General features: G+C 38.6%; 1 protein-coding gene across 2 annotated transcripts; it reads left to right on the forward strand.

The window, feature by feature from the left end:
- On the forward strand, positions 2209-5699 carry LOC104770652 (methylthioalkylmalate synthase 3, chloroplastic-like). 2 transcript variants are annotated; one of them, XM_010495109.1, is made up of 10 exons: positions 2209-2731; positions 3023-3282; positions 3633-3846; positions 3928-4008; positions 4524-4616; positions 4722-4808; positions 4912-5012; positions 5098-5131; positions 5243-5317; positions 5466-5699. In XM_010495109.1, exons 1-10 carry the CDS (start codon positions 2288-2290, stop codon positions 5586-5588), a joined length of 1512 nt encoding a protein of 503 aa, XP_010493411.1. In that variant the 5' UTR covers positions 2209-2287; the 3' UTR covers positions 5589-5699. The 2 variants fall into 2 exon arrangements, with proteins under 2 accessions (XP_010493411.1, XP_010493412.1); XM_010495110.1 differs by lacking the exon at positions 5243-5317.

A 22733-nucleotide genomic window follows, 5' to 3' on the forward strand; every position in this document is an offset into this window, starting at 1 on the left:
TTATATCAAATACCTGTAAAATTTTATATTTTTAAAATCCAATAAATATTCATAACTATACAATCTAAAAATTAATAAAATAATAATAAAATAACAAATAAATACAATATAAATTTAAAATTTTAATATTAAAAATATTGTCACGCGGTGTACCGCGGGTTAAATCCTAGTTCCAAAAAAAATAGTATCATTTCAACGAATAAAACCTTGCACGAATAGACGAGATCATAAATTATATTTAGATGATGTGGTAAAGTCTATTATACTTAATCAACAAAAAAAAAACAATTAGAGTTGGTTTAAGTAACAAGTTAACATAAAGTTATACTACACATCCCCGCAGACTTTTTTCCATTGTATCCAAACGAAAGAAAGAGTAGCAGTCTCCAGTTAATAACTCGAAACATGGATTAAAAATAATAACGGCATTTTCTCTTTAATGACATTTTCGTAATAGTCTTTTTTACTAACAATTAGGCAATATCCCGTGTTTCAACATTTTTAAAAAAATTATAATAGAATAATAAAAGTTATTGTTTTATTTTTTTTAAAAAATTATTTTGTTTGAAATAATATTTATATTTAATGGTTCTGTAAATCTGTATATGTTTTTTTGAATATTAATTATTTTAGAATATTATAATATTTAATTTTTACTTATATATATTACAGTTTTATATTGTTTTTTATTGTATTTGTATCATTATTTTGTAGAATATGAAGTAGTAATTTTAATAATACAATTATAAACAAATAAAATTTATTAATTTATCAGCTATATAAATTTAGTTTTACCAATCCGCTAAAGTGAAAATTAAAACACACATTTTATTTTCATAGATTGAGTAATATATCTTTTTTTTAAGGTTCAAATAACAACATATGTAGAAACAAATCTGCATTTTATTAATCATAAGTATTATATAAAAATTCCAAACAATTTGTAAATAAAATAAAATAAAGATGATATGAGAATCATAATTTGAAATTTTAACAAAATATTTGAAATTTTGTTATTAAAAATAATTATATTGACTACTTGGATATAAAATCTTAGTTTTTGAAATTCCGATTTTTTTATATAAAAAAAAAATTTAATTTTCGTCTATAATTTATTAGAGAGAGAAATTTCTTTCTAAACTAGTAATTATTTAAAATCAATGGCATGACAATGTAAAATTAAAGAAGAAAATAAATTCTATTATATTAGCAGTTATTTTTTATTTTTTATTTTTTTCAAGTACAAATTAGTTTTGATTTGAATAGATTTCTTTTATTTTTCTAATTCTTTTATATTTGATCTGTCAGCTTTTTTATTTTTAATTAATTGATTAATCTTAATTAAAATTTTCTAATGGCAATTGAATGTAATTTTTTACACATTTTAAGGTTAGTTTCATATTTTTACTTCTCAATTAATAAGTAGGAAGCAAATAAAGGTATAAACAGTAGCTAGCAAAATGTTTTTGGTAGTTACCACAAGATCTGTTATTTTATAGGATTACTTTATTTTTATTTTATTTTTATACATGGTTTTATTTTAATTACTCTTCCTTTAACTAATTATGCTCAGAAAAAAAATAATATCAGAAATGCATTAATGTAAATGCAACTGTAATTGTAATAACAATTTTAAAGTAATTTCAACTAAGTTTCTTTTTCTGGTGTTTTTTTGTAAATAATAATGATCTTATATATCTCACTAATCCTCAATAACATTAAAACATTTGTAATGCTCGTTTTATCTATTTTTTTTTTCATCAATCAACATATAATGTGTGGTGCAAATTTATTAGAAAAGTACGCTTAAGATGGGATGACTTTGGAGTTGAAGCATTAGTAATTTTTGGTTAAGAGTAGTGAAGTCTTAGAAACAAAATTACACGTCTGAAACCCAAAAAGTTTAGTAGATATTTGAAGTAATTGAAAATGTTGCGTAAAATTGTAACACACCTACTTTGTATCAGAACCATATCTTTGACAGAGTTGCAATGGATTAGTTTAGTCGGGCGTGGGAGTGGGCAGGGATTTTCTGCAAACAATTAAGAAAACATGTTAATAAGATTAAAAAAAACACATAATAACACCAACACTTTATCGTTTATAATCACACAAAAAAAAAAGAAAAAAGGTTTCGAGTCAAAGATGTCTACCTATATATAAATATATATATATGTATATCATAATGTACGTGTAGTGTATCTCATTGCAATTCAGTTTTCTCATTATATATCTTTCAAATTTAACAAAAATATCTCTCTCTTTCTGTCATACGTACTCTACAGTTATGGCTTCGGTACTTCGCACATCTCCCAGTATGATCACGTCCACTGGTCACCCCGTCGTTTTCTCGTCAGTGTTACCCATTAAATCTTCTCTTCCCTCTATCCGCCTGATCCGTCTGTGCAACAAACCGACTTTGCTCATCTCATGTGGCTCCTCTGGGTCCAAAAAGGTGGCAACTAGTGCTACTCACCTCAAACCCATCGTGGAACAGTGGCCGGAGTACATACCGAACAAGCTCCCAAACGAGAAGTATGTACGTGTACTCGACACGACACTTCGTGAGGGCGAACAAGCTCCAGGTGGATCTCTTACTCCACTACAGAAGCTAAATATTGCCCGCCAACTCGCTAAACTCCGAGTAGACATCATGGAAGTCGGTTTTCCCGGGTCATCGGAAGAAGAGTTTGAAACCGTTAAAGCCATCGCCAAGACCGTGGGGAATGAGGTTGTTTCTTTATTTCCTTCAGTTAAAATGATAATATACAGATTTTATTTCCTTCAGTTATATATGCATGCAAAGTGTTAGGGATCCTCCATCGGAAGTGAGAAATAACAAACACCAGTGAATAAGAGATATTGATCAATTCAACTCATTGCACGTTGTTTTGGGTTGGAAACTCATGACTGCTTACACAAATATTAATTACTAACATAAACTGGAGTAATTGACAGATTTTGCAATTTAAAAAAAAAAAAAAAAAAACTTATTGAACAATTATGTTGGTGGTATCATTAGGTGGATGTGGAAACAGGTTATGTCCCGGTGATATCCACCCTTGCACGAAGCAAACATAGAGACATCGAGGCCGCTTGGAATGCGGTGAAGTACGCAAAGAGGCCGAGGATATGCGTATTTACATCTACGAGTGACATTCACATGAAATATAAGTTGAAAAAGACTCAAGAAGAAGTGATCGAGATGTCCATAAGTAGTATTAGGTTCGCAAAAAGCTTAGGCTTCCATGACATCCAATTTGGTTGCGAAGACGGTTGCAGGTAAATATCTAAAAACTTGAATATATTTTGATTGTCGTTTGTATCAATTTGGTTTCACGTTACAAAATTTTTGTTAGTAATCTTACGTTTGCATTTGCATTTCTATTTTGAAAGTAATATATAAAAATACAACGAATTTTTTTTTTTTTTTTTTTTTAGAACAGAAATTTCAGTACGTTTGCCAAAAAAAGTACTTTTTACATGCAAGTGGCTAAGTGCAACAACACGTAAATGAACGTCTGAAACTTTCCAGATCATAGTATAAAAATTATTAGCCGTTAAGTTATGACATTCAAATATGATCATGTCATATTTGGCATTTTTTAAATACTAGTGTGATTCTGATTCAGGTCGGAGAAGAACTTTCTATGTACGATTCTAGGAGAAGCGATCAAAGCGGGTGCTACCTCGGTGTGCATCGCGGACACTGTAGGGATCACAATGCCGCACGAATTCGGAAAACTCGTGACCTATGTGAAAGCAAACACTCCTGGAATTGATGATGTTATCTTAAGCGTTCATTGCCACAATGACCTTGGTCTTGCAACGGCCAACACAATCGCGGTACTTAACTAAATTGCCTCACAAAATAGATTATCAAGATGATGACAAAAATATGAAACAACAAATTTACATTATATTTAGGCTGTATGTGCTGGAGTCAGACAATTCGAAGTAACGATCAATGGAATAGGTGAAAGAAGTGGGAATGCGCCGCTTGAAGAGGTAAGATATTGTCGAATCATGAGTATCTTTCTTTGGTATAGCAAAGTAAAATTTTCAAAATGTGGCTTTTAACCTTACTACTATTTTACTATTTATTTTAGAAGACTAATAAAAACACAAAAATGATAATAATAGCAAGGCACTGGAAAATAAAAAAGTAAACACATCATTTACAAATAATTTTAAAATATGCTGGAGTTGTACTTGTAATAAAAATATGGTAAATTGAAGTTTACAAAATCATATGAAAATATGATAAAAGCAGGGGAAAAAATAAAGAATTAATAAGAAAAATTAAACCTACAAGCTGAAATGTATGATATAATGGAATTGACACTAGGAAAAAGAGGAATGGAATCACATGAATCGTGTAACCCTTAAATTAAGTATTTAAAATGATAGCCATCGCACCAACGTTGGTGACTCCTAAATAAAGTATTTAAATTGTGGAGTCATGCGTACATGCATGATTCATGTTTTTTATGGAAAAACCAATTATTTGTGACTGTATGTAGGTCGCGATAGCTTTGAAATGTCGAGGAGAATATCTGATGGATGGTGTTTACACAAATATAAACACACGCCAAATTATGGCTACTAGCAAGATGGTAACTTCATATATACAAATTGAAATTTATATGTCAATAGATAATGATTTAATTTCCTATGGCCTTCATAAGCATTAACAAAAACATATGTAAATTCTTGAGCAGGTTCAAGAGTATACTGGCTTGTATGCTCAACCACATAAACCCATAGTTGGAGACAACTGTTTTGTTCATGAGAGTGGCATTCACCAGGTTCCGTAATTTATTATTATATATGTATGACAAGAAAATAAAATATGGGAAATGGTCTGATGTATGCATGTGTATGTATGGTGATTGTTCAAACATTTTGCAGGATGGAATGTTGAAAAATCGAAGTACATATGAGATCTTATCACCAGAAGATATTGGGATCGTAAAATCTCTTAAGTCTGGACTTGTTCTTGGAAAGCTTAGGTAAGTGATGTTTCTTAGTTTTATATTACTAAAGCTACGTACCATTGTTTAATTAGTTTAACCAAACATTAATGAATATATGCAGTGGACATCATGCTGTAAAAGACCGGCTGAAAGAGGTACCGTTGTGATTTCGTAATTAATAGTTTAATCTTTAATCATATATGATAACTATTGCACGATATGACACTTTTTGGAGATAAAATGTATTTCATAATTTGTTTTCTCAGTTGGGATACGAAATCAATGATGAGCAATTGAAAGACATCTTCTCACGATTCAGAGATTTAACCAAGCAGAAAATGGTTTTTGATTTTATACATATATGCGTTAAAAAATTCGAAATATTTTATATTAAATAATATATTAGCATAAACTACGAATGGATTTATTATATATATATATAGAAAGGGCCCTCATACTCAATTGGTTTCAATTCGATAATGTTTTCAGAGAATCACGGACGCTGATCTGAAGGCATTAGTGGGGAACGGTGATGAAGTCTCAGTAAAGAAATTAAACAGTAATGGAACTAACAAACTCATGTCAAGCCCTCAGATTCCCATTTTGGTATAAGTTTTTCAAGAGGACGTCGTGTATTTGTGTACAGTGTACGTACTACAGTCAAGTTTTAATTGATATGCATATGTCTTGTTGTTGTAATGAATTAATACAGTTATTAACTGGGAATGTTTTCGTTCTATATATTTAATTTATTTTCAATAAGAATTCTATATTTTTACTTACTTTCACTTCACCTTCTCATTTTTCTATATAAATATTTAGTTTGTTTAAATAAAAAATTGAACAAAATATTGTTCACTAGAAAGTTGTCCGCGCGATGCACGGATCAATACTGAGCTCAGTTATAAAAAAATTCTAAAATTCCAATATTTTAGATAAATGAATTAAATGTGAATTGCAAACTAAATTGTGTTAAAACATTCATCTGATTTATAGAAAGAAAATCCTTGTGCTGTAAATGTTAACAAATAATTTATTTTAATAAAATTATATGGGTATATCCATGTGTTGGGGAAATGGCCAAAATCAATCCCAACTAATTGTCAAACTTTTTTTAATTTTAATACCTAATCTTTAGTATATTGTAAATAACAACCTCAACCGTATTTAAATTCAAAATTTCTAACTTAACTATATAAAATGTTGTCAATTTCAACATCTGTTGGAACAGTGTTAAGTGAAAGTTTAACGGTACTAAGTCAGACTACCCGTATCATCCACGTGGCAGTGGGACTTGGGAAAAACGACGTTTTCATCATTTTGGGTGTGTTGTGGGAAGAAATAAAACAACGTTATTTAGTATTTTGCAATGATTCGTAATGCATGACGACATGGGAGTCTACTCATCTCCCATTTCCAGCAAGCACAAGTCTGCATTACCTTATGCAAACTGACAAAATTTCCACAATCAAAAATTTCATATTGATTTACTTACAGCATTCCCATATGCAAACAATGTCGATTTTAATCCCCAGATGCAAAACGACGTCGATTTTAATCCCCAAATGCAAAATGACGAGGTTTTGTTTCTTGCCACATCACATCCAAAAATGACCAAAACGACAACGTTTCACAAAGTCCTACTGTCATGTGAACACCACAAGCTGTCTGACTCAGTACCGTCAAACTCTCGCTTAAAACCGTTCCAGCAGATGTTGAAATTGATAATATTTCATATAGTTTAGGTAGAAAAGTTAATTTTATATATAGTTTAGGTAGAAATTTTGAATTTAAATATGGTTCATGATGTTATTTACAAACTATTGAAGTTGAGGTATGAAAAAATATTTGGCAAATATTTGGTATTTTTTTTGCCATTTTTCCATCCATATGTTACATGGACAAATTAGCATATGGTTGAAGTGTTTGATGGAAAAGTGTGGAGTTTCATCAATTGATTCCGCTCTACGAATAATTTGTTATAAACCATAATCTTCGTCAAGATAATTTTTTCTTTTGTTTTTTGTCATCATTGAATCGATAATGCTCAATTCATAGTAAATCCCTACTACGCAAAGTAACACGACTTAGTAGAGTCAAAACCTCATTTATATGTATAACCTAATTTCTTTTTATCAAAAAAAAACTATATAGTGTGTAATGCTTTTACGATCGTAATTAACCAGATACAGTTAAGTATGAAAACGGTATTCCGACAAAATTGAAACCCATTTAATTACGAAGTTTGTAAATCACATCGATTATTCGGGGTTAATAAAGCTACCAAAAGGTAAAAGGCAAAATTTTATTATGAAACAAAGGGAGTAAAAATGTTTTAAACAAATACTCCCTCCTCCGTTAACACATAAACATGTAAAAACATTTTTAACCAATTTTTAAAAAACATTTTTTTAAAATAAAAGAAACATGTTATACAATTGTTTATGAATCTTAAACACTCTATCAATGTAACTAAAATGTTGCACCTTCTGTTCCGTAAAGTGATAAAATTTCATAAATTCATATGAAGTTCTAGGAATTAAATGTATCTCAGATATAAGATAACCATAAAAATGAATGAATGTTTACATATAAGTTACAGAAGTTTGCAATTTTGAAATCAATGAACACCTTTTTTTTTTTTCTACAAACAAAATATTTTTTGTGTTTTAAAAATACACACATGTTATAAGCCAAAACGCAAAGTATAGAAGAAATAACATATACTTAGGCAAACCTATAATGTGTTGTTTTTTCAGTAATAAATCTATCTTTATTTAATCATCATTATTATTAGTAACTATATATATTTACTGAAAAATTGTAGTGAGCATATATGTTTATTTTGTGAAAAAGAGTAGTAGTAAATATATATGATTTTTATTGTAACAACCCGTTCCGTGGACCACACTAGCCTCCCACTAGCTTGCTCCCATAGGCCCGAATCTGGCCCTGCAGGGCATCGATCATAATCCATCACCGTTGAAATCTAAATCCACCAGTAGGTTATTGGTGCGTCAGGCGTTACTCGAACCCTGGTCCCCACCCTTTAACAACCTTCCCACAGGACAAACTGTCACCAATTGACAGATCAATTGGTGACAGCTTGTCATGTGGGAAGGTTGTTAAAGGGTGGAGACCAGGGTTCAAGGAACGTCTATTACACCAATAACCTACTGATGGATGTGGATTTCCACGGTGAGGGCAATGTAACTAAAATGTTGCATCTTCTGTTCCGTAAAGTGATAAAATTTCATAGATTCATATGGAGTTCTAGGAATTAAATGTATCTCAGATATAAGAGAACCATAAAAATGAATGAATGTTTATATATAAGGTACAGAAGTTTGCAATTTTGAAATCAATGAACACCTTTTTTTTTTTACAAACAACATATTTTTGTGTTTTAAAAATACACACATGTTATAAGCCAAAACGCAAAGTATAGAAGAAATAACATATACTTAGGCAAACCTATCATGTGTTGTTTTTTCATTAATAAATCTATCTTTATTTAATCATCATTTTCATTAGTAACTATATATATTTACTGAAAAATTGTAGTGAGCATGTATGTTTGTTTTGTGAAAAAGAGTAGTAGTAAATGTATATGATTTTTATTGTAACAACCCGTCTCGTGGACTTCACTAGCCCCCCCCCCCTCACGCTAGCTTGCCCCCATAGGCCCGAATCTGGCCCTGCAGGGTATCGATCATAACCCCTCACCGCGGAGATCCAAATCCACCAGTAGGTTATTGGTGCGCCAGGCGTTCCTCGAATCTTGGTTCCCACCCTTTAACAACCTTCCCACAGGACAAACTGTCACCAATTGATCTGTAGGTCAATTGGTGACAACTTGTCCTGTAGGAAGGTTGTTAAAAAGTGGAGACCAGGATTAGAGGAACGTCTAGCGCACCAATAACCTACTGGTGGATGTGGATTTCCACGGTGAGGGCAATGTAACTAAAATATTGCATCTTCTGTTCTGTAAAGTGATAAAATTTCATAGATTCATATGGAGTTCTAGGAATTAAATATATCTCAGATATAAGAGAACCATAAAAATGAATGAATGTTTGATAAGAAGAGAAAAAGTTGAAGGGAAAAAGTTTGCTGACGTGGCTGGCGGAAAAAGGGCGATCTAGGGTTTCTGGCTTTTCTCGCAAGTTTGATGGCACCGTCGGCCTCTCCTCCCGTTGGAGAGAGTCCGGTGACGGTCACCGGTGGTACTACAACAACGAAGGAAGGTGCTGTTTCTTCTCCGAGTGCTGGGGGTCATGGTGTGGATTTGAACGTGACTTCAGAAGGTGTATCGACTCAGGTGGTCTTGAAAAGTCAGGATGTATCGGAGAAGGTACCGGGGGAGAAGAGATCTTATGTGAACGTCGCTCGTAAGCATGTTTTTACTCGGCAGAAGTTTGATGCTGTGGAGGTGGATGGTCAGACGAAGGTGGTTGTGCCTAAGGAGGTATTTGCAGGAGCAAACCCTCTATGGGAGGACTTTCTTATTGGTAAGTTCTTGAGTATTAAAGCACCGCATGTGGGGAAGATCCACATGATTGTCAACAAAATTTGGCGTCTGGGGGATAAATCCTCTATGATAGATGTTTATGAGGTTAGTGATGCTGTTGTGAAGTTTCGGATCCATAGCTACAGTACGAGGCGTCGGATTTTGAACAGGGGAATGTGGAATATCATGGATATTCCAATGGTGGTCTCTAAATGGTCTCCTTTCAAGGAAGAAACGCAACCAGCTTTGAAGACGATGCCCCTTTGGGTTATTTTACGTGACGTGCCACCTACAATGTTTACTGACAAGGGTATTGAATTCCTGGCCAGTGCAGTGGGTAAGCCGATTAGACTACACCCTAACACAGAGCTCTGCACTAGTTTTGATATAGCTCAAGTCATGGTGGAAGCTGATTTAACAAAGGATCTCCCACGACAATTTGTTTTCACGGGGGAAGAGGAAGGAGAACTTGATGTTGTGATCAAATATTCATATATGTGGTTGCCGCCTAAGTGTAGTACTTGTCATAAATGGGGTCATTTGCAGTCCTCTTCTCTAGCTACCCCTGCAACAGGCTCGATGGTGGAGACTGTTTCGCCTCCAACTGAGAATCCTGTGATAGATGATCTGCCAGTGGTTCCTACCTCGGGTGTGATAACTTCCGAGGTAGTAGTCAATCAGGGGATTGTTTCAAGACCATCACGCGGATGTTCTACTGAGGAAGTGAATAGCAATGAGGCTTGGACTACACCTAGATTGGCTTGTAGTCTGGGGAAAAAGACTACTGCAGCCCTTCAGTTTGGTGAAGTTTCTATTTTATCTAATGTTTTTTCTGCTCTAAGTGGTCGAGATGAAAAAGGGGAGGATGAGTCTGATAAGGGTTCTACTGAGGAGGATATAGAGAACGTTGATAAGAGTAGTGAGGAAACTAGTGTAGAGGATAAGACAGAGGATTCAGGCGGTTTGGAGATCTCCCAACAGTCTAATCTACCTCCGGGTCCTGTGCAGTAGAAGCAGCAGTTGAGACCGTCTCTTCCTCGTGAATCCAATACGGCTCACAAAGTACTTTCGATACCACCCTCTCATTCAGCTCGGATCCAGCCTAAGGATCAGGGCTCACGTCAATCCTCCAAACAACATTAATGTTTGGATTCTTCTGGAATGTACGAGGTTTAAACGCAGCTTCAAAACATTCAGTTATTAAAAAGTGGGTTGCAGACCAGAAGTTTCAGTTTGGTTGTCTTTTAGAAACCAGGGTTAAGGAGCATAAGGCTCAACGGTTGGGGGCTAAGTTGTTTAAGGGGTGGTCTATTCTAACAAACCATGAGCATAACACGTGGGGTCGTATCTGGGTGCTTTGGCGAGATTCTGTGAGGCTTAGTCCTTTTTACAAAAGTGAGCAGTTGATCACTTGCTCGGTCAAATTGGAGGATCAAGACGCTGAGTTTTTCTGCTCTTTTGTCTATGGTCTGAATACGGTGGAGGAGAGACAAAGCTTGTGGGATGACTTGCGAGTTCATAAGGACTCTCCCATTATGAAAGATAAGCCACGGCTTATTTTTGGAGACTTTAACGAAACACTGATCATAGAGGAACACTCTCGAGGGGAGGAGGGTCCAGGGGTCACTGGGGGAATGTGGGATTTCCAGTTGATAAAGAATTATTGCTCACTCACTGATTTACCTTCTCAGGGTCCTCTGTTTACATGGTGCAACAAGAGGGATGATGATTTAATTTCTAAAAAGCTGGATCGAGTCTTGATGAATGAGGCGTGGCTAGATGCTTATCCGCAGTCGTATAATATTTTTGAGGCTGGAGGGTGTTCTGATCATTCTCGGTGTCGGATTAACCTTAGTGTCACTACTGATGCTCCAGTAATCCGACGCAAACCATTTAAGTTCGTCAATGTGATGGTTGGTATAGAAGAATTTAAACCCTTAGTGAAAGATTTCTGGCAGGAAACAGAGCCTATCCACATGTCGACTTCCTCACTTCATCGTTTTTCAAAAAAGCTAAAGGCTCTCAAACCTAAGCTGCGATCATTGGCTAGAGGGAAACTCGACCACCTGGTCGCGAAGGCAAAGGAGGCTTATGAGCTCCTCTGCCAAAAACAAGATCTGAACCTTACTAATCCGTCTCCAGCTGCTATGGCTGCTGAAGCGGAAGCTTATACCCGGTGGAGCACTGTTGCTAATCTCGAAGAGAGATTTTTGAAACAGAAGGCGAAGCTCCATTGGCTGCAGGTTGGAGATAAAAAAAACAAAAAAACGTTCCACAGAGCGGTTAAGACTCGTGAGGCACAAAACTGTATACGTGAGATATAAACTCTGGATGGTCGTGTTGTCTCAGATGCAAAGGAGATTCAGCAAGAAGCTGTTTGTCATTTCAAAACGGTTCTCTGCTTTCAACCTCCTAATTTTCAGGGTGTTACAGTTGAGGAACTCCAGACATTGTTACCTTCTCGTTGTACTGAGGCTGATGGTGAGAAGCTTACTCGTATAGTTTCTGCTGAGGAGATAAAGAAAGTTTTATTCTTAATGGCGAATGACAAGTCACCAGGGCCGAATGGTTATACATGTGAGTTCTTTAAGGCGGTTTGGGATCTAGTGGGGGTGGAGTTTGTTATTGCGGTTCAATCTTTCTTTGCAAAAGGTTTCCTCCCCAAGGGAGCCAACGCAACTATCCTTGCTCTTATACCTAAGCGGCTTGATTCTCGTTAGATGAAGGACTACCGTCCAATCTCTTGTTGCAATGTAATATACAAAGTCCTCTCTACGATCTTAGCTAACAGATTAAAGGTGGTGTTACTGGACCTTGTTGCAGGAAACCAGTCTGCATTTGTTAAAAACCGACTTCTGATCGAAAATGTACTGCTTGCAACGGAATTGGTTAAGGATTATCACAAGGAGGCTATTTCTACCAGATGTGCCTTTAAAATCGATATTGCTAAAGCCTTTGACTCTGTTCAATGGCCTTTTCTCACCAATGTGCTTTTGGCTCTTGCTTTACTGGCATTGTTTATTCAATGGATAGCATCATTCTCGGTTCAAGTGAATGGGGAACTTGCGGAATATTTTCAAAGTGCTTGTGGCTTGCGTCAGGGTTGTGCTCTCTCCCCCTATCTTTTTGTGTTAAGCATGGAAGTCCTGTCTCGAATGCTTGACTTATCGGCAAGTTTGAAACAGATTGGTTTTCACCCGCACTGTAAGTCACTTGGTGTTACTCATCTGTGTTTTGCGGATGACATTATGGTCTTCTCGGATGGTTCTTTAGCGTCTATTGAAGGCATTGTCGGGGTGTTTGATAAGTTTGCTCAGTTCTTGGGTTTAAATGTTAGTATGGAGAAGTCTACTATATACACTGGAGGTCTGTCTGTAGAGGACCTTCATCTGATACAAACTAGATTCAGTTTTGAGATTGGACTATTGCTGGTGAGATACTTGGGCCTCCCTTTGGTCACCAAGCGGTTTACTTCCTCTGACTATACGCCATTATTTGAGCAGATTAAGACTAGAATCGGATCCTGGACTGCCAAATACCTCTCTTTCGCAGGTCGTTTGAATTTGATCCATTCTGTGTTGTGGAGCATTTGCAGCTTTTGGATGTCAGCTTTTCGACTACCAAAGCAATGTTTAATGGAGATCAACAGGATATGTTCGGCGTTTCTCTTGTCTGGACCTGATTTAAATCCTAACAAAGCTAAATTATCTTGGGTGGATGTTTGTAAGCCTAAGAAGGAAGGTGGTTTAGGCCTACGATCCTTACAAGATGTGAATGATGTTAGTTGTCTGAAACTGATATGGCGGGTTGTATCTTCAAGTGAGTCTTTGTGGGTTAAATGGGTCCGCAACACGTTATTAAAGAAGGGGACTTTCTGGTCTATTAAATCAAATGCGTCGGGCTCTTGGATGTGGAGAAAGCTCCTAAAATTTTTAGAACTGGCAAAACAATTCTGTAAAATGGAAGTGAATAATGGTCAACGTACTTCCTTTTGGTTCGATGACTGGTCTACTCTGGGACAACTAGTGGATGTGGAGGGAGAACAAGGCTTCATATCAATGGGTACTAGTAAGCATATGACAGTTGCAGAGGCGTGGGGAAGACGTCATTCCCGGCGACACAGACAAGCTCATTTCAACTTAATGGAAGCGGAGTTGTAGCTGAAACATGATATGAGCAATCCCAGGGAGGACGAAATGCTTTGTAAATCTGCAAATGGTCACTTTAAAACACATTTCTCTACCAAAGATACTTGGAATCAGGTTCGACTGTCGACAGTGGAGGTAGCTTGGCATCCAAGTATCTGGTTCACTCACGCCACGCCGCGGTTTGCCTTCTGCACATGGCTGGATATTCGCAACAGATTGTCCTCTGGAGATCGTATGATTCAGTGGAGAAGGGGTCTACAAGGAACTTGTCTTCTCTGTAATAGCACCACTGAAACAAGAGACCACTTGTTTTTTGCCTGCAGTTTTAGTTCAGAGGTGTGGAAGGCTTCTGCTAAGAACATTTACAAGGCTAAGTTTTCCACCGTGTGGCACTCGACTCTCTCCTCTGCTTGTGATAACTGGGATACTCGGGTTCAGGGTTTTTTATTTCGCTCTGTTCTACAAACGTCTGTCTATTGCCTCTGGCAAGAGCGAAATGGACGAGCACATGGTGAGCCTCACCACCCTGTTTCTTATCTTGTTCATCTGATTGATCGACACATGCAAGATCAACTGCTATCTATTGGCCTCACGAGAGATCGGCGGTTCGATGATGCTTTACAAGTTTGGTTTGGCACAAGAGTCTAAAATCTAAAGTTTTCCTTATATGATTCTGGTTAAAAAATATTTCAACCCTATGATGCACTTGATGTAACAAAGCTATTTTTCTAAAAAATGAATGAATGTTTATATATAAGTTACAGAAGTTTGCAATTTTGAAATCAAACACCTTTTTTTTTTTACACAAACAACATATTATTTGTGTTTTAAAAATACACACATGTTATAAGCCAAAACGCAGAAATAACGTATACTTAGGCAAACCTATCATGTGTTGTTTTTTCATTAATAAATCTATCTTTATTTGATCATCATTTTATTAGTAACTATATATATTTACTGAAAAATTGTAGTGAGCATGTATGTTTTTTTGTGAAAAAGATTAGTAGTAAATATATATGATTTTTATTGGAACAACCCGTCCCGTGGACTCCACTAGCCCTCTCTCGCTAGCTTGCTCCTATAGGCCCGAATCTGGCCCTGCAGGGCATCGATCATAACCCCTCACCGTATAAATCCAATTCAACCAGTAGGTTATTGGTGCGCTAGGCGTTCCTCGAACCTTGATCCCCACCCTTTAACAACCTTCCCACAGGACAAACTGTCACCAATTGATCTGTAGGTCAATTGGTGACAGCTTGTCCTGTGGGAAGGTTGTTAAAGAGTGGAGATCAGGATTCGAGAAACGTCTAGCGATTGGGTTTTATGACTTGTTTTGTGTGTTGATGTGTAGGTGTGGTGAAAGTGTTATTGGTTGTTCTGTTTAATTGTAGGTTTGTTATATTTTATTTGTAGTTGTACTCTTGATTTGCTTGTGTGTATAGCTCGTAGATGGGAGGATCGCCTCACTGGGTATTTCTGGTAATACTCACGCATCTCATTGTGTTTGTGGTGCAGGTAGAGGCAGAGTGTGACCGTGGGATCATGGCAATGAGGAGGATCATGTTCTAGGGATTCGATTGGATGTTGTCTGGCTTGCTAGGTTGCTAGAGTTGAGTCATTAGAATGTGGCTTAGGTTGCTGGTTTTATGATTCATGTTGTTTGAAATATTAGTTTATGGTTTTGGAATTAATACTTTTATATCACATTGGTTATTGGTTATTTATTAATATTCTTATTTCTGCTGTTGGTTGTGTTTGCGGTTAGGGCTAGTGGGTATGGGACGACTAGCTTAGATTATTATTATTATTATTATTATTATTATTATTATTATTATTATTATTATTATTATTATTATTATTATTATTATTATTATTATTATTATTATTATTATTATTATTATTATTATTATTATTATTATTATTATTTTTATATTTATTATTTATTTAAAAAAAATGGGTCGAGTCGTTTCAGTTTGGTATAAGAGCCCTTACGGTTCTAAGTTCACTACGCTTTGTGCTGTAGATGTTTTGGATTTGCTTGCTTTGATTGATTATGTGAGTTAGTCAATTGTGTGTGGCATGGAGTCCTATAACATCCTCTTCGACCCTTCAATGAGATTCCACGGTATGTTATGTTTCTTTGTGTGGTTTTGATTTGTTTATATGCTTGTTAGCCTTTGTTCTTGGAAGAGCAGTGGTTAAAGGTGTTTGGGTTGTTGGTCGTGGATGGGGACGTGGTCGTGGTCATGGTCGGGCAGGTCTCGAGGCCAGCGAGTGTGGGGTCCAGAGTTCCACGAGGAGGTACGTCAGTGTCGCAAGCGTATCATGACGAACTAGAGGGGGTTAGCCGGTGAGCGTGCCGGGGGTGCTAGGAACCAATATGTGCGGTTGCAGCAGGTGTAGCCCAGGGTCGAGATGATCGCTTGGCAGATCTGTTGGCGTGCTGTTGGAGCGGTTACCGAGAGGGGTACCAGTGCAGGCTCCAGTTCTACCGCATGTGGCGGGGTGCAGCCGAGGGCTGCGGATGTTGAGGAGTTTCCATCTTATGTTAAGAGGATGAGCAGTTTCAAATGACCGGTATGAGATTATTCTCAAGAGGTATTGGGCCTAGAGAGGCGGATAGGTGGACATATGCAGTGGAGCAGATTTTTCTCTGTTTGGTGGTTAATCCAGTTGGATATTATAAGTTGAGTGGGCAGGTGTAACATTGCAATGTTATACTCGGACCACAAGAGGTACTTTTTGTCGAGAGATATTTATAGTCGTTAGGGATTGTTGCTCCTAAAGGGATGGTGATTCCCCTGAATACCGATAGCTTGAAGGGGCTGAGGGCTCCGAGAGTGGCAGAGGGGATGAGTAGTTCCCCTGATACCAAGATCTTGAGGATTGTGGTCCAAGAGTGAGACGGTATAACTCGAAGACGCTGGTCTGAGAGTGAGATCGGTATGGTTAGAAGGTTGTGACCTAAGAGTGGAAGAGTTGGGAGCAAGCAATGTATAGAACGTGAGCATAAACATAACGACAGAGTGTAGACCTCGAGAATTGATGGTGGTTTAATCTTGGATTTTAGTAGTGTGGCCGATGTGCTTACTGGTGTTGCTGGAGGTCCAGCGGGTGCTGTGAGTGTGGTGACAGTTTTGCTCAGACCGAGATGACCGTATTGCAGATTTTTCTGATAATGTTGTTGGAGAAGATAGAATAAGATGATTAGTTCTTATGAAATCTTGATGTGGAATGAGTTAAGGCATTATGTGATTCTAGAAATGGAAAGTGTTGAGGGAGTTAGAGTTTTACTATTTAAGGAAAGCGTCGTTGCAAAGTAAGAATAGAAAGTTCCAGAAAAGGAAAGATTCCATAAAAGGAAAGTTTCCATAAATAGAAACTTCTATGAATAGTTAGGACTTGTCTATTTTTGGAAAGAGGATGTGAATTGCCGGACAGGCGAAAAGTTTAATGGATGACCTGAAGAGTGGTCACAGATGAGATGATCAGTTCTCAAGGATCTTTGATTGGTGATTTTCAGGTGGCGGTGAGCTGGTGTGGGCATATTTGATTATTGATTTAGTAGAGCTGAGGAAGTAACCAGAGGATTTGTTGAGCATGAGATTCTTTCGTCCTATAACTTCACCGTGGGGAGCATCAGTGTGGTAAGAGTAGAAGAAGGACGAGGTATGGGTTTTATGAGTTCCTTTGTTTGGCAGGTTACTATAGGAGGTTTGTGCAGGGTTTTGCAAGTAGAGCACGCCCTATGACTAAGTTGACAGGGAAGGATGTTCCTTTTGTTTGGTCACAGGAGTGTGAGGAGGGCTTTGAAAGCCTTAAGGAGATGTTGACTACTACGTCAGTGTTGGCTTTGCCTGAGCAGGGAGAACCCTATGTGGTTGATACTGATGCATCTAGAGTTGGTTTGGGGTGTGTGTTAATGCAGCATGGGAAGGTGATTGCCTATGCCTCGCGGCAGTTGCGGAAGCATGAGGGCAACTATCCTACTCATGATTTAGAGATGGCTGTTGTAGTTTTTGCCCTGAAGATTTGGAGATCTTATCTTTATGGTGCAAAGGTACATGTGTTTACATATCATAAGAGCCTGAAGTATATATTCAGTCAGCCTGGGCTGAATTTGATACAGAGGCGGTGGATGGAGCTTGTGGTGGATTATGATTTGGAGATAGCCTATCACCCTGGTAATGCTAACATGGTTGTTGATGCTCTGACTCGGAAGAGGGTAGCTTCGGCTCAGGAGCAGGAGATGGAGTCTCTGGTAGGAGAGATCAGTGCTTTGAGCTTGTGTATTGTTTCACAGGAACCGTTAGGTTTGGAAGCAGTTGACAGAGCAGATCTTCTGAGTAGGGTGCGGGTTGCTCAGGAGAAGGATTTGGGGCTGGTGAATGCCTCAAAGGATGTGGATTCAGAGTATCAGGTCTCAGATAATGGGACTATATTGGTGCACGGTCGGGTTTGTGTACCCAAGGATGAGGAGTTTAGGCAGGAGATCCTGAGAGAGGCTCATGCGAGCAGTTTTTCTATTCATCCAGGAGCGACTAAGATGTATCGTGATCTCAAGAGGTACTATCACTGGGTCGGGATGAAGAAGGATGTAGTTAGTTGGGTTTCAAGGTGCGATGTGTGTCAGCTAGTGAAGGCTGAGCATCAGGTTCCTGGCGGTTTACTGAAGAGTTTACCCATTCTTGAGTGGAAGTGGGATATGATTACTATGGACTTCGTGGTGGGTTTGCCAGTGTCCAGGACGTTTGATGCTATTTGGGTCATTGTGGACCGGTTGACTAAGTCAGCACATTTTCTTGCCATTAAGAAGACTAATGGAGCAACGGTCTTGGCTAAGAAGTATGTGAGAGAGATAGTCAGATTGCATGTGGTGCCAGCGAGCATTGTGTCTGACAGGGATTCTAAGTTCACTTCGGTGTTCTGGAAGGCATTTCAGGCGGAGATGGGCACTAAGGTGCATATGAGTACAGCTTATCATCTCCAGACAAATGGACAGTCAGAGAGGACGATCCAGACGCTGGAGGATTTGCTGAGGATGTGTGTGTTGGATTGGGGTGGCCATTAGGCAGATCACTTGAACCTAGTAGAGTTTGCTTACAACAACAGTTATCAGGTGAGTATTGGGATGGCTCCTTATGAGGTTTTTTATGGGAGGCCGTGTCGTACACTGTTATGCTGGACTCAGGTGGGGGAGAGGAGCATGTACAGGGCAGATTTTGTCCAGGAGACATCAGAGAAGATTCGGGTTCTCAAGCTGAACATGAAGGAGACTTAGGATAAGCAGAGGAGTCATGCTGATAGGAGGAAGAGAGATCTTGAGTTTCAGGTAGGAGACAGAGTGTATCTAAAGATGGCCATGTTACGGGGTCCGAACAGGTCATTGACTGAGACTAAGTTGAGTCCGAGGTATATGGGTCCGTTCAGAGTGATTGAGCGGGTTGGACCAGTGGCATATAGACTGGAGTTACCTAAGGTTATGCGTGCATTCCACAAGGTTTTCCATGTGTCTGTGTTGCGGAAGTGTCTCCGCGAGGATGATCAGTTGTTGGCTAAGATTCCTGAGGATCTTCAACCTAACATGAGTTTGGAGGCGAGACCAGTGAGGGTTCTCGAGAGGAGGATCAAGGAACTTTGGAAGAAGAAGGTTCCTTTGATGAGAGTCCTTTGGGACTGTGATGGTGTGGAGGAGCACACTTGGGAGCCTGAGGCAAGGATGAAGGCAAGGTATAAGGAGTGGTATGAGAAGCAAGCCGCGACTTGAACTTGTCTAGCCTGGTCCCATCTGTAATCCGTGGCTGGAGCGGGAATGGAGTATTCCATCCTATTTCTCTTGTTTAATCGGTCACTTGGGATGGTTGGTTGTGCGACTTAGTAACAAGACGAGGTGGTGCTCGGGATACAAAGTTTCCATTAGGCGGGGTTTTTGGAGGAAAGTTTCCTACGATAGAAGTTTCCAAAAGTAGAAAGTTTCCAAAAATGGAAAGTGCTAAATATGGAAAGTTTTACGGGAGTTAGAATTTGTCCATTTTAGCGGTGAAGAGCCTTGGAGAGGCTTGTGAGGCCTTAGTGGCGGACTTTCGAGTCAGTGTGACCATGTGTGGCGGTCTTTTTAGACATTGTGTGGCCTTTGTGGCGTGCTGTTTAGCCGTGTGTGGCCTTTATGGCGGGCTGTTTAGCCGTGTGTGGCCTTTGTGGCGCACTGTTTAGTCATTGTGTTGTCTTTGTGGTGGGCTGTTTAGCCAATTGTGTGGCCTTTGTGGCGGGCTGTTTAGCTAGAGTGCCTGTTTAGGCGGTCCTTCGGGACAGATGGTCTTTCTGAAGGTCCTTCAGGACGAGTGGCCTTGGTGGCGGTCCTGTTTAGGACATTTGTTTGGCCTTGGTGGCAGTCCTGTTTAGGACATTTGTTTGGCCTTGGTGGTGGTCCTGTTTAGGACATTTTTTTGGCCTTGGTGGTGGTCCTATTTAGGACATTTGTTTGGCCTTGGTGGCGGTCCTGTTTAGGATATTTTGTTTGGCCTTTGTGGTGGCCCTTGTGGCATGTATATGATCCTTGAGTGGTCATGAGGTATTCCAGTGAGGGGATATGTAGTTGGTAGGACATTGAGATGTTTTACGCGAGCCACGGGAGGGAAACCTGGATAGGGATAGGACTCAGACATGTTCAGAATCGTTTGCTCGCGACTCTTGGAGGACTTTGGTTCTCCTAGTACTGCCATATTCAGAGACTTTGTGGCTTGGGAGTATGGTTGGTATATCGACTTCGGATGACGATCCGGGGGCGCGTTGTAGGGTGGCAACCCAAGAGACGAATTGGATTTTTCCTTATATATTATGGCATGCGGGTTTAGGCCCGATGAGNCTGAAGGTCCTTCAGGACGAGTGGCCTTGGTGGCGGTCCTGTTTAGGACATTTGTTTGGCCTTGGTGGCAGTCCTGTTTAGGACATTTGTTTGGCCTTGGTGGTGGTCCTGTTTAGGACATTTTTTTGGCCTTGGTGGTGGTCCTATTTAGGACATTTGTTTGGCCTTGGTGGCGGTCCTGTTTAGGATATTTTGTTTGGCCTTTGTGGTGGCCCTTGTGGCATGTATATGATCCTTGAGTGGTCATGAGGTATTCCAGTGAGGGGATATGTAGTTGGTAGGACATTGAGATGTTTTACGCGAGCCACGGGAGGGAAACCTGGATAGGGATAGGACTCAGACATGTTCAGAATCGTTTGCTCGCGACTCTTGGAGGACTTTGGTTCTCCTAGTACTGCCATATTCAGAGACTTTGTGGCTTGGGAGTATGGTTGGTATATCGACTTCGGATGACGATCCGGGGGCGCGTTGTAGGGTGGCAACCCAAGAGACGAATTGGATTTTTCCTTATATATTATGGCATGCGGGTTTAGGCCCGATGAGGAGCCAATATTAGGGCATGCAGACTTAGGTTTGATGAGGAGTCAATAAAAACTCAAGATTTAGGCCTATGAGTAAAGGAAAGTCCAAAAGTTAAGAGCAAATGACGCCTGGAGCGTGAGTCTATGCCTAGAGGTGACCTTCTGTAGATCGGTCGGAGGAGTGCGGGCCGTGGAGACGGTTGCACGGGAGTCCTTGGCTGATGGTTGTTCGAGATTCGAGGATGAATCTAGATTGGTGGGGAAGAATTGTAACATCCGTGTTCCAGGAATAGAGTTTGGGATATGTTGAGTAAACCAAAGGAGTGTGTTTTAATTGATTTTTGGTTTAATTAAATTCTGGTTTAATCAAATTAAACCAAAAACCCTTATTTCTCCTTCTAATTGTCAACGCCTCCTTTCTCCTTTTGGTGCTTTTGTCGACATTTTCATCAGAGAGAGGGAGAGAAAAAGACTTAACTCTTGGTTATTGGGTGTAAAGGAGAAAGAGAAGGAGATCAAGCTTTTTCCTTAGAGTTAAGAGAGAAACAGAACTGTCACGGTTTGGGAGAAGGAGGATCCGAATGGTCGAATCGTTTCGAAAGTTTCGTGGGGCGTTTTTTCTCATTCGCGGATTGTGATCAGCGGGTGTTACGGGAACGATTGCGGTTTCATCTGAGATCCGATCCTGCTGAAATTTTGTGGAAAGCTTCTGGACGTATATACCTTGCTTTTCACCGGAGGGATTAGAAAAGTAACGGTTCGTTTTGATTTCGTGGTTTCACTTGTGAGGTTGTGCTTTTCTGATTTTTCTATCAGTTTGTTTTCAATGTCTGTTTGTTGTTGTGATTTGTTGTAGGAGCGAGTTGGGTTGTTCTTGGATATTGGATTGCTTCTCTTTTGGTTGTAGTTATCTTCTTGAATCACTTGTTAAGGTGAGTGCGTGACCATGAGCTTATCTAAGTGATTGGGTTGTATGACTTGTTTTGTGTGTTGATGTCTAGGTGTGGTGAAAGTGTTATTGGTTGTTCTGTTTAATGGTTGGTTTGTTATATTTTATTTGTAGTTGTACTCTTGATTTGCTTGTGTGTATAGCTCGTAGATGGGAGGATCGCCTTACTGGGTATTTCTAGTAAAACTCACGCATCTCATTGTGTTTGTGGTGCAGGTAGAGGCAAAGTGTGACCGTGGGATTATGGCAATGAAGAGGAGGATGTTATAGGGATTCGATTGGATGTTGTCTGGCTTGTTAGGTTGCTAGAGTTGAGTTATTAGAATGTGGTTTAGGTTGCTGGTTTTATGATTCATGCTGTTTGGAATATTAGTTTATGGTTTTGGAATTAATACTGTTATATCACATTGGTTATTGGTTGTTTATTAATATTCTTATTTCCGCTGTTGGTTATGTTTGTGGTTAGGGCTAATGGGTATGGAACCACTAGCTTAGATTATTATTATTATTATTATTATTATTATTATTATTATTATTATTATTATTATTATTATTATTATATTTATTATTTATTAAAAAAAATACGGGTCGAATCGTTTCAACAAACTATAGTGGATCTCTTTTGGTTGCACAAACTTCATAATTCTCTACTCGCTTCTTCTAAATGATCTTTAAAATTGGGATGGAGCCTTCTTGCCCATCACTCAGGATTAGGATTGACCGTCAGAAAATATCTGATTGGTGTACGTCTCCGTTCTTCA

Source organism: Camelina sativa, chromosome 20 (genome assembly GCF_000633955.1).
Source record: "Camelina sativa cultivar DH55 chromosome 20, Cs, whole genome shotgun sequence".
Lineage (NCBI taxonomy): Eukaryota > Viridiplantae > Streptophyta > Magnoliopsida > Brassicales > Brassicaceae > Camelina > Camelina sativa.

Coding starts and splice junctions, on each gene's coding strand:
- LOC104770652 (XM_010495109.1), top strand. CDS start 2,288: ATGGCTTCGGTACTTCGCACATCTCCCAGTATGATCACGTCCACTGGT. Junction 3,283..3,632: donor GGTTGCGAAGACGGTTGCAG/GTAAATATCTAA, acceptor ATTCTGATTCAG/GTCGGAGAAGAACTTTCTAT. Junction 5,318..5,465: donor ATTTAACCAAGCAGAAAATG/GTTTTTGATTTT, acceptor TAATGTTTTCAG/AGAATCACGGACGCTGATCT.